The 13,432-nt window shown below is 39.5% G+C and overlaps 3 protein-coding genes across 4 annotated transcripts in view; 2 read left to right on the top strand and 1 right to left on the bottom strand.

The window, feature by feature from the left end:
- Positions 1–3,802, top strand: part of ankhd1 (ankyrin repeat and KH domain containing 1) — a 35,438-nt gene extending 31,636 nt beyond the window's left edge. For both annotated transcript variants that reach the window (XM_039693590.2, XM_039693589.2), the window contains exons 29-34: positions 63–1,726; positions 1,991–2,155; positions 2,269–2,523; positions 2,665–2,840; positions 2,959–3,123; positions 3,213–3,802. In XM_039693590.2, coding sequence (XP_039549524.2) covers positions 63–1,726; positions 1,991–2,155; positions 2,269–2,523; positions 2,665–2,840; positions 2,959–3,123; positions 3,213–3,272 — 2,485 coding nt within the window. In that variant the 3' untranslated portion in view covers positions 3,273–3,802. The remainder of the gene's footprint in view (positions 1–62; positions 1,727–1,990; positions 2,156–2,268; positions 2,524–2,664; positions 2,841–2,958; positions 3,124–3,212) is intronic.
- A 628-nt stretch (positions 3,803–4,430) lies between these two features.
- eif4ebp3 (eukaryotic translation initiation factor 4E binding protein 3) lies at positions 4,431–7,799 on the top strand. The gene is made up of 3 exons (XM_039693581.2): positions 4,431–4,637; positions 6,101–6,253; positions 7,310–7,799. The coding sequence occupies exons 1-3, from the start codon at positions 4,511–4,513 to the stop codon at positions 7,339–7,341; spliced, it is 312 nt and encodes a 103-aa protein (XP_039549515.2). The 5' UTR covers positions 4,431–4,510; the 3' UTR covers positions 7,342–7,799.
- A 2,821-nt stretch (positions 7,800–10,620) lies between these two features.
- tmsb (thymosin, beta) lies at positions 10,621–11,766 on the bottom strand. Its single transcript, XM_039693652.2, has 3 exons — positions 11,719–11,766; positions 11,209–11,317; positions 10,621–10,846 (listed from the first exon to the last, which is right to left on the bottom strand). Exons 2-3 carry the CDS (start codon positions 11,306–11,308, stop codon positions 10,809–10,811), a joined length of 138 nt encoding a protein of 45 aa, XP_039549586.2. The 5' UTR covers positions 11,309–11,317; positions 11,719–11,766; the 3' UTR covers positions 10,621–10,808.
- Between the last annotated feature and the right edge of the window lie 1,666 nt (positions 11,767–13,432).

Here is a 13,432-nt window from a genome sequence, read left to right as displayed (position 1 = left end):
TATAATAATTATTGTTCACCCTGCTTGGGTTTCTTACTTATGCTCACTCTCTTGGCTTGCAGAGGTGGCACAGAGTCCACACGGCATGCGGTGCAGCTGATCAATGCGCTAATCCAGGACCCAGCCAAAGAGCTAGAGGACCTGATCCCTCGTAACCACATCCGGCCGCCTGGCGCCAACACCAAAATCAGCTCCACCTACACAACCTCCACTGGGGCCACAAGCACTACTGCAGCCAGTTCAAAAGGCCTGCCATCTGTAGTGCCCTCCCCCAGCATGTCGTTCCAGTCCTCCAACTTTACAGCTCAGCAGGCTAGCAAGTTAGGCAAAAGTATGGCACCAGGTGTCAGGCCCCCCTTCGTTTCTTTGCCACCACTTGCTTATGCTCATCCTCAGCTGGCCCTTCTAGCAGCACAGACTATGAACCAGATCCGTCACCCTCGTTTGCCCATGGCGCAGTTTGGTGGCACTTTCTCATCATCTCCCAACACTTGGGGTCCCTTCCCTGTGCGTCCAGTGAGCCCCGGTAGTGCTAACAGCTCACCCAAACACAGCGGGAATTCTGCACTGCGTCTCGGCAGCTCTACTTCGGCCCACCCTGAACATCCTGTTGCCCCTGTGTCCAGCACCTCGACTGCCACTGCTTCCACCTCTTCTCCCACCAGTACCGCACCTGTTAACACCCCCACGCCTTCTTCTGTCAGGAAGCAGCTTTTCTCAACAGAGCCCAGGTCAGGGGGAAAAGTTGTTGTGGCCACTAGCGGCAGCAGCGCTCCCTCTGTGCAAGTTGCTCCCTCTCCAATCAGCTGTGCTCCCACAACCCCTACGACCCCTCCATCTCCATCTGCACCCATTGCTACACCTCCACAGCATCCTCTTCCCCCTAAGCCAGAGCCGGCCAGCCTTAGCACCCCTGCTAAAGAGAAGCCTGTCACAGAGCTTGCCGCACCTGCCACAGGAGCTCCATCTGATGGGCCCAGCCCCTCAGCTTCCCTGCACTTCACTTCCTCTTCCTCAGGCTCATCGATGCTTCCCGCACAACCCGACAGCCGGCAGCCGATTGCCTCACATTTCACCTCCAGCTCAGAATCCAGTTCCTCTTCCTCAACTCAGCCAGGATCATCTCACCCCGTCACACGCATGCCACCTCCAACCTGCAGCAGCACAGTCACTAATACCAGCAGCACCTTACCTCATTACGCCACCCCCACTGCACCTGGCGTGACTCCCCGCATGCAGCCACCCACACCCTACTACCCCATGGCTTCAGGGGCCCTGCAGGAGCAGCAGTCTGTGTTTGTGCCTCAGGGAGCCTCACAGGAGCCCCTCAAACAGCAGCAGCAGCAACAACAGCAGCCTCCCCCTCAGCCAAACCTTGCTCCGACAGGCATGCCACCTCCCTCACTTCCAATGTCCTCCACCATGGGCATGATAAACGGCTCTCAAATGCACCTCCACAGTGGAAAAGCGCAACTGCCCCCCAACTTTGGCCCTGCGGCTCTCTTCAATCACTTCAGCAGCATCTTCGACAACAACCAGGTGGGCAACAACCAGGTTTGGGGTGCCTGCCATCTACCTACACGTACTCCAGCGGAGCAGCCCTACAATGCCCCACCTAATGCCTATATAGGAGGAATGGGGCAAATGGAAAATGTCATGCCTCCTGATGGCTCAAAAGCTCCAGGGTATCGTTGCACCTCACAGCGGATGGTTTCCAGTCCCATTGGTGAGTAGAACCTTTAAATCAATGGTGTCCAATTGTGTTCCAAGGGGGCCACCTTCCTGCGGAGCTTCGCTGCAACACAACCACCTGGAAGTTTCTAGTATTCCTGAAGACCTTAACTAGCTGGTTCGGGTGTGTTTAATTAGGGTTGGAGCTAAACTTTGTTGGAAGGCAGGACTGGACACCACTATCGCTGATTACCTCACATCTATGTTTTGAGATTGGGATCAAATCCTCTTGAGTAATGCTATTCACTATGTTCCACAGGAATACACCCCATGGACAACTCCATGTCCTCATCCACTGCGCTCACCAGCTTTACAACAAGCATATCTGCCAGCCCTGTGTTCCTGCCGGGGTCTGTTCCTGTGGGCACACCTTCTTTCAGCCGTCAGCACTTCTCTCCCCACCCCTGGAGTGCCTCCACCTCGTGTATGTCAATAAGTTATTTTAACGCAAATGCACCATGCACAGCATCACTTTTTATAAGACTATAGTGCTAATGTGTTCATTCTGATAGTCCCTTCATTTCTCATTGATTTTAGGTGAGTCTCCAGTGCCCTCTGTCTCTTCCGGGGCATCCTCACCTCTTTGCACATCTACGGTGACTCCTGCTCTTATCCAGGCAAAAGCAAGTTGCTCCAACCAGCAGGACCGCAAAGTGCCCCCTCCCATTGGAACTGAGCGCCTGGCCCGCATTCGGCAAACTGGCTCCGTCAACCACACCATGCTGCCCACCAGCTACACCCCACCAGTTGGACAGGGTGGCATCTGGTCTTTTGGAGTGGGCAGTGCCTCCGGTGAGTCTGTGACTGAAATGTAATGGGCATTCATGAATTTTTTTTACGTGTTATGAAATGGAACATATTTGCATATTGAGTTAACTGTGGAGAGTTGGTATTGGATCTAAAGAACTAAATAAAAAATGTCTCTGTTCACAGAGACAATGTCAGGCTGGTCTCAGCCCCTGATGGGAGGGCCAGTGATGCACCAGCAGATGCAGGAGCAATCAGCTTTCTCTCAGCACCAGGCTATGGAGCGAGATGATACTGGGATTGTGGCTCCTTCTAATACTTTCCACCAACCTATGCCCACCAACTTCATGGATTTTCAGAAGGTACATTCTACAGAGACTCTTTACGATTTTAATTTTAGTTTGTTTTATTAGTTCCATTCAGTAAGGAGAATTTGAATTTGTAGTTCCACTGACAAATCTCGTTTCATGGACTGTATAGGGGCTGCCAATGTCAATGTACGGTGGCACGATGATCCCTCCTCATCCTCAGATGGCGGAGGGTCCTGGAGGCCCTGTATACAATGGTCTTCACACTTCTGACCCTGCTTGGAATCCCATCCTAAAGGTTGTTCCCAACTCTGCTGAGAATTCAGACCCACAGCAGGTAATTGCTCTTAGCTGCCCCCCAACTAAATGTGTTTGCAAATTAGAGCCCCATTTGTTGTCTAACTCTTGAAATCCTTGCTGTTGCAGGTATGGCCAGGCACTTGGGCACCACATGTGGGAAATGTGCATTTGAATCATGTCAACTAAACAGTGATCGAGAGGCCTAGGAGCAGTAACAAGAAACACGTTAAAGAACAAGATAATTACCTAATTACTGAGACGTGGTATTAACCTAGATGTGTCCCCCCAAAAAATGTTAAACAAGTTAAGAGAGTTAATTTGAGAGATGGACACCCTCGATGTGCCTAACTAAAAAGAAAGAATCCAGTGTGGGATTTAACGTGTTTACCACTGTCTATGAACAAATCGATTGCCTGTTCAACAGGATCCATTCTGAGTAGTATAGCCATTTTGACATTTAAGACCCACGTAAAAGTGTTCTTGGTCGGCAGGGCTCAATAGGACAGTGCGCTATTTATACTTGGCCAAGACCTAGATGATTGCGTAAAGAATGAAATCAGACCTTTTAGAGTGGTAAATACCTGTATAATTGTTTACATACTGAAAAAAGGGTTAAAAATGAGAGTAAATTTCATGTCGTATAGTGGCTCTACTTTATGTAGCCTGTATTAATGTGAAATATTTACCTTAATATTCAATAAAAAGTTGGAAATGTATCTGGTGTGTGAAAGTTATTTTGACGTCAATTGATTTTTCATGAACACTGACGAGCTAAGATTGGTAATGCTTGCAATCTGTTATATGGTAAGGCACATTGCATATTACTGGTTAAAGAAGTAAAACTAGTTTTGCATGGTAAGTTGTTATATTTTCTTGGATGTAACTAGATGACAGTTTTCACATTTTGAGATGACTTGTGTTGTGAAAATCTGACCTAAATCTCAAGAGCTATGAGAAATTTAAACATCTTAAACTTTAAATACATCTTAGCCCAAGGGCAGAACATCTTGTAAAATAAAAAAGGACTGTTGTCAAGACTGTAAACACACATTTTCATGCAGAAAAATGCCAAGATGCGCTGCCGATGTGGGGAGGCATCCCTAGCATTAAGATGAAGCATATGCCGAGGGGAAAAGTCATTCTTTTAGTACAGCACATTTTGATATCACGTGCTCTACTGAATCACTCAGAAAACCTCGTGCAGTTCGAAGTGTTTACATTCCGTGAAAACACTTGCTCCCCACAGAGGGCCTCGGCGCAGGGGGTGGATTTGTCTTTCTGAATTGCCTGATTGGATCGTTTGCAGCTGAAATCTCCTCCCTCGACGCTTCCAACATGTGGTAAAGCACAGACTCGAAGCGCTACTGCAGATCAACAAAGTCTTTAGCGTCTGTTCATTGAAAGATCCGAGTTAGACTTCAGTCATGTCAACGCGCTCCGAAGCTTCCTGCCCGATTCCGAGCCGCTCCATCCATGAGAAAAGCTGGTCTCCATTCCCGGACAGCTACAGTCAGACTCCAGGAGGAACTCTGTTTTCAACAACGCCTGGGGGTAAGATGTACACCTTGTGTTTTTAATACTTTTGAACTTGTACTTTTGCTGTGTGTGTGAGTTTTTGCACGTTGCTCGTGCACACTTTTTTATGACGTTCCCTGATCGTTTGAACTGCTCAGCAACACGACGTTTACAAGCTGCCTTCTACTAGAACTGTCATTTAACTTCTCTGAAATCCATTACCGTTTTCACCACATCAAACATTATGTATTGTTCTGTTCAACATAATTTTGTTTAACAATTTCTAACATTTTGATTTTGACACTAATACGTTTAACAATAGGCTATCGTAAACAATATGTTCGCGTTCACATTTTTCGTCCTGTTAAAGTACAAGAATACCTTGATCGAAAATGATACATTACAAAATATATAATAATATTTACCTTTTATATTTCTTATGTCATCGTCATGGAAAGACATCGAAGACAATGTTGTCGTCTTCGCAAATAATTTTGCTACATTAATTTTTGCAGAAGCAGGATTGTATTTGGAAATGAATATTGAAGTTATTTCACACTGTGGAAAATGAAATGTTTGAAATGTATTCATGTAAATGTTTTTGTATAGTCTGTGTTGGGTAAAGATGAAACATTAAAATCGGTTTAAGAATTATTAGCTTTTAATTATTATTATTAGTTCAGTCAGTGTTGACATTTTTTTTATTCTTACCATGCCCTAATAATTTTTAAAATGGTTTTATGAATGGATTTAAATCTATTCATAAAACCATTTAAAAAATAATTAGGGCATGGTTAAAAAAAAAATAAAGAAACCTTCTACACTAAGCTCAAGTTCCTGCAGAATAAACACCCATACAGACTATATTGTACCACCTCATTGTCAATATTGATCACATGGCTTTTAAATCTTACATAGAGAAATGTTTGAGACTAGGCCAGTTATTCCATCTGTCGACTTTGTGTTTACAGCACTTTTTTTTTTGTTAAAACCCCATCCTGCTTTGGAACCATATCTCGTGTGCGCTTGGGTTACCAGAGGAGATGTCCAACAAATCAAATTGACTTTAATAGATATTCGTATCCAAGAACCAAGTCATTTCTTATTTTGGGTTTGAAACTTGCTTATTTTAGTGTTTTGGACATTGTTAATAGAGTCAGTGCTCAGTTTGTCCAATCATATTGATGCAGCAATGGGTGATGTTGCAAAATTTTCTTGCTGCTTGGGTTATTAGAGGACATCTCAACAGGGACACCTTGTTTTCACCTGCATGCATTTAGAAAGCACCCGAGTCAGTTCTTCACCCCGTCCCCGTTTCTATTACTCCAGCATGATCTGAAACAAACTATAGGCTTTCACTTGGTTAACATAACATGTTTTTCAAACAGAACACTGCAGGAAGAAAGTCCCTTGATGCAAAGAATGCTATGAACTTCTGCCAACTTTTTTTTTTCTTCGACGCTGAACCACTTAAACTAATATTGGTATTTTCCCTGCAGGAACTCGCATAATCTATGATCGAAAGTTTCTCTTGGAATGTCGAAACTCCCCGATCGCACGCACCCCACCCTGTTGCCTCCCCCACATTCCAGGGGTCACCAGACCCTCACTGCAGCCAGCAGAGCTGGAGCAAGACAGCAAAGACCTATCTGGTAATTCACCCACCTGATCTAAGAAGCATGTTCTGTATTGTTTTTTAAATAACCTCATCTGACGACTCTTACATATGGTCTAATGTAGGCCATACCATTTTTGAATTTCAAATCAACAGCCTCAAGCAAAAGGAACGGGTTTAAGCATGGTTTTAAATTGATTGCATCCTTTCCTCTTACTGCAAGGCGATAAATATACTTGTATTGCACGTTATGGTTGTCTACTGGAATACAGAATGACAGATAAAGTCTCGTGTGAATTTCTGTATAATATATGGGTCAGTGACAAATGATAGTGATCATAAAGATAAGGAAAGATCTTAAGTTTGTGATATGTTTGTAATAAGTTTTTATATGTAATAAGTTTGTGCTTATGTATATATGTGTGTGTGTGTGTGTGTGTATGTATGTGTATATATATATATATATATATATATATATATATATGTGTATATACACACATATATACACATACATGCATATATGTGTGTGTGTATGTGTATATATACACACACACACACATATATACACATACATGCATATATGTGTGTGTGTGTGTGTGTATGTATATATATATATATATATATATATATATATATATATATACATACATACATACATATACATGTAGTTGCAGTGGAAACAAAGCTAAATATGTTTTTTTGGATAATTTTTAACCCCAAAAAACGGACTATGGACTGCAGCTTTAAGTAAATAAATGCATCTAGATCACATTAAAATTAATGAAAACTACAAATGTTTCCAGGTGGAGTAGATACTCGGTTATATTAATGAGAAAGTTAACTGAAAATGTGCCACTTTTGTTTTTCAAGCTCAAGGTCACATTTCGGTGTCAGTGAAGTCCCTTCATGAGAAAAGCAAACAAAAAAACATCTGACCTGCTCAATGCGTCTAAGTCTGATTTCCATATCAGGGAACTGTCCACAGGGTGTACCTTTGTGTGATAGGGGTGACACCGTTCAAAGGATTTTCTGAGATCACATTTTCAACCCTCTCTCTCTCTCTCTCTCTCTCTCTCTCTCTCTCTCTCCTCAGTTGATGACAGTCAGTTTGTGATGGATATGTGATGGATGTCTCCAGCTCCTATTGAAAAATGGATTGTCTTAGCCTGTTCTACCAGTGCTCCTGATCTGAGGGTAGATCACACCAGCTGTGGATCCCTTCATTATTGCCTCTACCCGTTATTTTTTACTCTACCTAAATAATGAAATGCTCAGAGCAGGTTAGTCTCTGTTGTGGGGAGGAGCATTTTGAGTTTGGTGGATAGAATGTTGAAAATGCAGCTTCCGTTTCAGCTGCGATTCAGTGCCTTCCTTTTTTAACATTCGGAAGGTGACTATATGTTATCTACATTTTTAATATCCGAGAATTATTCAAATGCAGCGGTTTCATTTTTGTAATGGAATTATGATCCTATGAGGGGCATTTAAGAAAATCCAGAATGCCAGAAATCAACTGTACTGTTCTCTGGATATAATATGATGTTTTGGAATAAAACTAAAACACTTGTTCACTTGTTTAAAAACTTTGAAAAATCATTTAGAGAAGAATTTAGAAATCATTTAGCATTTTCGGTACATTTGGGGAAACCAATCGAAACTTTTGTTGTGTTTGATTTGTTCATCAATAATTTCAATCACAACTGTAGGCCATATTCACTGCACATCTAAATTATTATTATTATTAAAACAGGGGAGCATGTGGCATTTTAAAACCTAAACTAACCAAACTCATTATCTGGCAGTTATTATGAGAGACTAGTTTACCTTGAGGTTATGCCGATCTGCAGATTGTTTTTCCTGCATGTTTCTTTTTTGGTCATGTCGCACAACTTTTTCTTTGAGTTTAGAATTTGATCATTTTATCATAGCCTATTGATAATGTTGCTTTTGAAAGCGGACACAGCCATGGGTCAATGCCATTTTGGCTAAAGCACGTGTGATGTGAACTCGCATGATGTCAGTAATAGTGAAAGACCTGCTGATAGTGTCTTTGGTACACAAAAACCACCTGTTGTTTTGTTTAACACTCTTCTTATCATTCTTCTCGTCTTCAACCTTGACACTCAATCCTGGAAGTTCTTCATGACGTGGTCTAACCGCCATCACGTAGGCTAATGTTTACACCAGCTGATGCCGATTTATTTTCTCTCAAGTTATTTTACAGTAATTTGCGTCAGATTGGCTGTCAGTACTAAGTTTGATCACTGTAAAAAAAAAATATTTTCAAGATATGTTATCACAACATTTTTTCTTTTGTCAAATCAACTTAAATAATTTATTTAGTTCAGATAACTTATTATTTTGAGTTTCTGATGATTAAATCAATCTCCTTCATTGAATTAACTCACTTTTTCCAATTTTCAATCAACTTAAAATTTTAAGGCACCCAGGTTACTTATGAAAGCTACTCGTGCTTCATGCAGTGTGTCAAAAACATAACTCACTTGATCCACCAGAGTCGGTATCACTACAACAAAAAAAATGATGCTAAATAGCACTAAAAGAGATTGTTGTTCATTGGCTTGTAATCATAGGGGAACCACTTTAAGTAGCACTTATCTGTCATATGGTGCTATGTAGAACCATAAGAGGTGCCATAGAGCACGTTAACCACCACTGAAGAACCACTGAAGGTCCAAACTGGGCTTAACAGGTTCTTTAAATGGTAGTGGTGCTATATAACACCATGACCACCGCATTAAACCCATGAAGAACCTTTTTTTTTTAGAGTGTAAATTACATTTCATTCCTTCACAAATGCTTATTATTATCATTCCCACAATCCTAGAGGACAAGCAGTTAGGAGAATGTCTAGATAATGTACGACATGCAACAGGAATGCATGTGTGTGTATATATATATATATATATATATATATATATATATAGCATATATAGTACTACTACAGTCAAATAAAAAATTATTCAGACACCAAATATATGGTCTTTGCTATTTTTTTTTTTTACAAATGGATGCAGGACCCTATTAATTGTGAGGATATTTCTATCCTCACTTTAAAAGTTAAAGTGAGGATAGAAATAAAGTAAAAAGTGACATACTATACCAAAAAATAAATAAATAAAAAATACAACCCAGACTGAACAAAATTAAACATAAAAAAAATACTATGGAAGTCTAATCGTTTAAAGTTCCAATCGTTCTTTAAAATATCTTCCCTTGTGTTCAGCAGAAGAAAGAAACTGAGGGCGAGTACATGATGACAGAATTGTCATTTTTGGGTGGAATAACCCTTTAAGCATTGGTAATTGGTTGACTCAAATTGTGTAATCTAATTGTGTGCTTAAATTTAACAGCTGATAGCTATTCAACCTAATTTATCTGTGAGACAGTCTGACAGAAGGATGGTCGAAACCAGTGAAATATTAACTGATTCGATAACTCAGATTTATTGTCATATTTTATTTTCTAAACTAGCGTATAGAAATGTTAGAGGTGTCTGAATAAATTTTGGTTTGACTATATCCATATGCTACTATACCTAAAATAGGCTACAGCTGATGCAGGTCAAACCATGTCAAAATATTGATTTAGTATATTTACTAGGCTATTAATTATAAATATCATGTAATTATTCACTAATAATTTATTATTATCAGTATTGGGTGTAATGTATTATAATAAATTACTGTAATTTATTTTTTTTTCCTTTATCCCTTAGCCTAAGGAATTCTTTTTCGCTATTCTTTAGCCTACGGAATTACTCCTATTTTTTCTGATATTTAATTCCAAAATAAGTGAATTAAAATAAATACTGTATTGATAGACTATAGAACCATTCTAAATAAAACAATAGTGGATTTAATAGTGGATTTCATTAAAAAAAGTGTAACCTATTTAAAAAAAAATTTTGTAATCAATACAGTAATCCACACAGTTGAATAATTAGTGGTAAGTAATGAGGTATTTTTAGAGTAATTTACCCAACACTGATAGTTATAGGCTAAGTTATGTATGGCAGAGTTAATCCTGTTCTATAGTGCCATCTAGTGATAAAATGAGGCTCTGTGTCAGCAGTTCGGAATGCATTATTTTACTGATAAAATGAAATAATAATGATTATATTCGTTTGGTTTGTTGACGCGTTGTTACCAAGAATTTATTGACGCATTTTGCTAATACAACGCAATTAAAACATCTTCAGCAGAATATACGTCTGGAATAACCAGTGATTCATTTATTTTCCTACACCTGTTTCTAACCCTTCTTCGTGTTTCGCAAGTTTTTGGTGAATTATATAGCCTAACCATAATATTAACATCCGACGAGGATGGTTTTTGAACCCTCGCGTGCAGAGCACAATGGATTAGCAGTCAACCAATCGCCTCACGCTTTTCAACTGTTTTATTGATTTTTCTCTCAGCACATTCGTACATTTTTATTTCATTTTTGAACAAACACACATATAAAACCAAACACATATCAATTAGTTAGATTCCTCTAAAAGTATCTTCTCTGTTGATCTCAGCCATCCACTTCACTCTTTGCCGTGTGACTTCAGTTACAAACATCAATCATGGCGTGGACTCTCCTTGCCTCTCCTGTTCAATAGCTCCAGAAAGAAAGACAGACATTTAGAAGTGTTTGAAATGACTTAAGATTAAAGTTATTTTATTTTCTAGAGCAAGAGAAAAATCAGTGAAATCGCTTGAATATCATTAGTGTGAAAACAAAGAAAGGGGAGGCAGGAAGCTTAATGAATTAGGCCACATGTTAAAGGGGGGGCATTTTACCAATTTTTTTTATAATTATTTCCAAATAAATTAACACGTAGTAGGTTTCCTGAGCCTAACTGTCATAAGTTTTTAATCAAGACAAACAATACAGGCCTTCTTAAACAAAAATAAAACAATGCATTGATCTTAACATATCACAATGACATCCTTAGCCATTTTTCCAGGATCAGATACTTACTTTCTTTGGTTGGCAAGGGATTCTTTTCTTGGGTCTCTGTTTTCCTGAGTTTAGTTTTATCAAAAGAAGTGATTTCCGTCATGTTGGGTTTGTCAGCCATGTTTTTACACTGTAGACAAAAAAATATCCAAGTTTAATATTACTTGCACAAAAAAATTCATATTCGTTTAGTCCCATCCATTCTTTTTATTTTATTTTAATTGTTTAAAAATATAATTAATTCAATATATTTTTCATTCAATCAATAAGAAAATGCAGTTGCTTATATTTATGAACGTATTTCTTAATAAAAATTGCCCATCTGATAAGTCTGATTGATCATTCTTTCTTTCTGGGAACTGGGAATGTCACGCCTCTGTCTTTGTTCTGTGCCATGCTTCTCAGAGTCGTTTCTCTGCTTCTCACTCTACATCTCTTGACAATTCAGACTCTCTCTCACAGAAAATAAGTAGAAAGAACACAAAGACACCTCTAAAAGCATCCAGAAGTTTGGAGTGTAGAAAGTCTTACCGTGAGGCAGTGTATGGACAGAAGAGCTGAAGGAAGAAAGTGTGGGTGCTGGAGGTTCTGCCTTGTTCGTGTGAATGTGGGATGAGGAGGGGGTTACACCGCCTGACCGTCCACAGGGTTATCTGATTGGCTACACCCCCCTTTGTCTTTCTTTTCCCCTCACATGCCATGAAATATTCATGAACTTGTAAGGGAGGGGCAGATTTCAAATTGTAAATCTGCTGACCTTGCACATGCTGAGGGGTGTAGCAGATTTAATTCAGTTAGGGAAATGAGACACAATTATGTGAAAGATTCAGGGAGAAAGAAAGAAAGAAAGAAAGAAAGAAAGAAAGAAAGAAAGAAAGAAAGAAAGAAAGAAAGAAAGAAAGAAAGAAAGAAAGAAAGAAAGAAAGAAAGAAAGAAAGAAAGAAAGAAAGAAAGAAAGAAAGAAAGAAAGAAAGAAAGGACAGTAGTGTGAAATATTATGATTATATATACATATCGAGTCCTTGATTTATAAAAGTATTATGTTAATCAATTGTTCACTCGGCAGTAGCAATTTAAACAATATATTAATTTGTGAACTGATGTTCCTAATTTTTTTTTATCAGTCATCAAGCTCGGTAAACACATGAAGATGTCCCTTTAATTTCACCACGCAGATTTACACACACACACACACACACACACACACACAAAAACCCCATAGTCAGTCTGTTTTCAGGCCATTTTAAAGGACAACTCTGGTGCAAAATGAACCTTTCGTCTAATAACACATTAATACCTAGTGAACTGTTCTCTGAGATTTAAACTGTTTAGTGTATAACGCTAGTATATAGGGCATAGAGTAATGAAAATCTAAAATAGCTTGTTAATATCACTAACCAGGCTCAAAATAGCCCCACAATAACATAATGAGGGTCCCATGCAAACCGAAGCATTGAGAACTTTGTACAGACAGTTTAATAAGAAGATATTTTATGAAGACACAGAACATGCAAGACACAGACTAAGAGCGCACAGCCCAGAGAACATCCCCAAAGCCGTACATTCACACAAACACAAACACATGAGTGTCAGGATCCTGTCACCAAACTAACAAGTCCAATCAAGGTGACAGGATCCTGACATGAGTGTGTGTTTACTTTATTTGGTAAGTGGCCCTTTTTATATGAATTCAGATAAAGGATGTCTCGACTTGCATGACTCTCTGGGCAAACATAAGGTTTAGTGTATAGGCCTACATTAACCATTTCTGCCTCAGACCACAGAGTGGTGTGTCCCCCGGCTCAGCTGCTGTGTCCCATACACAGAGAGAGTCATCCAACACCAGACGCATGGTGCCTCAGAGCAGCTGTGTCTGAGCTGATCCCTATAGGGAGGAAATGACCAGAGATCTATATAAACACCACACAGCTGTTCCTTCAGGCCAAGAGACAGACCGTAGACTTTTCAGAAGGCCTAGAGAAATCAGATCTCTTTCAGCATTGTCTGAATTTATATTATTTGGAGCATTACATTTTTTTTTTAATACATTTTGAATACATTATGTAAGCAATGAATGAGGTTCAAGAGGGTGTGCTATATTGTGAATAAGTGCCTGCAACCCCTTCAGCCGTGACTTATTCACGATATAGCACCAGCCTCACTACCTTATTGCTTTCATAAAACAGTTAAAATAAAATAAAAATATTAAAGCCAAAAAATATGTAATAATGCAACTTTTATAAAG

This window comes from Pimephales promelas, chromosome 19 (genome assembly GCF_988280905.1).
Source record: "Pimephales promelas chromosome 19, fPimPro1.hap1.1, whole genome shotgun sequence".
Lineage (NCBI taxonomy): Eukaryota > Metazoa > Chordata > Actinopteri > Cypriniformes > Leuciscidae > Pimephales > Pimephales promelas.
Note: the sequence above shows the minus strand (reverse complement) of the source record. Positions and strands in the feature narration are given on the sequence as shown.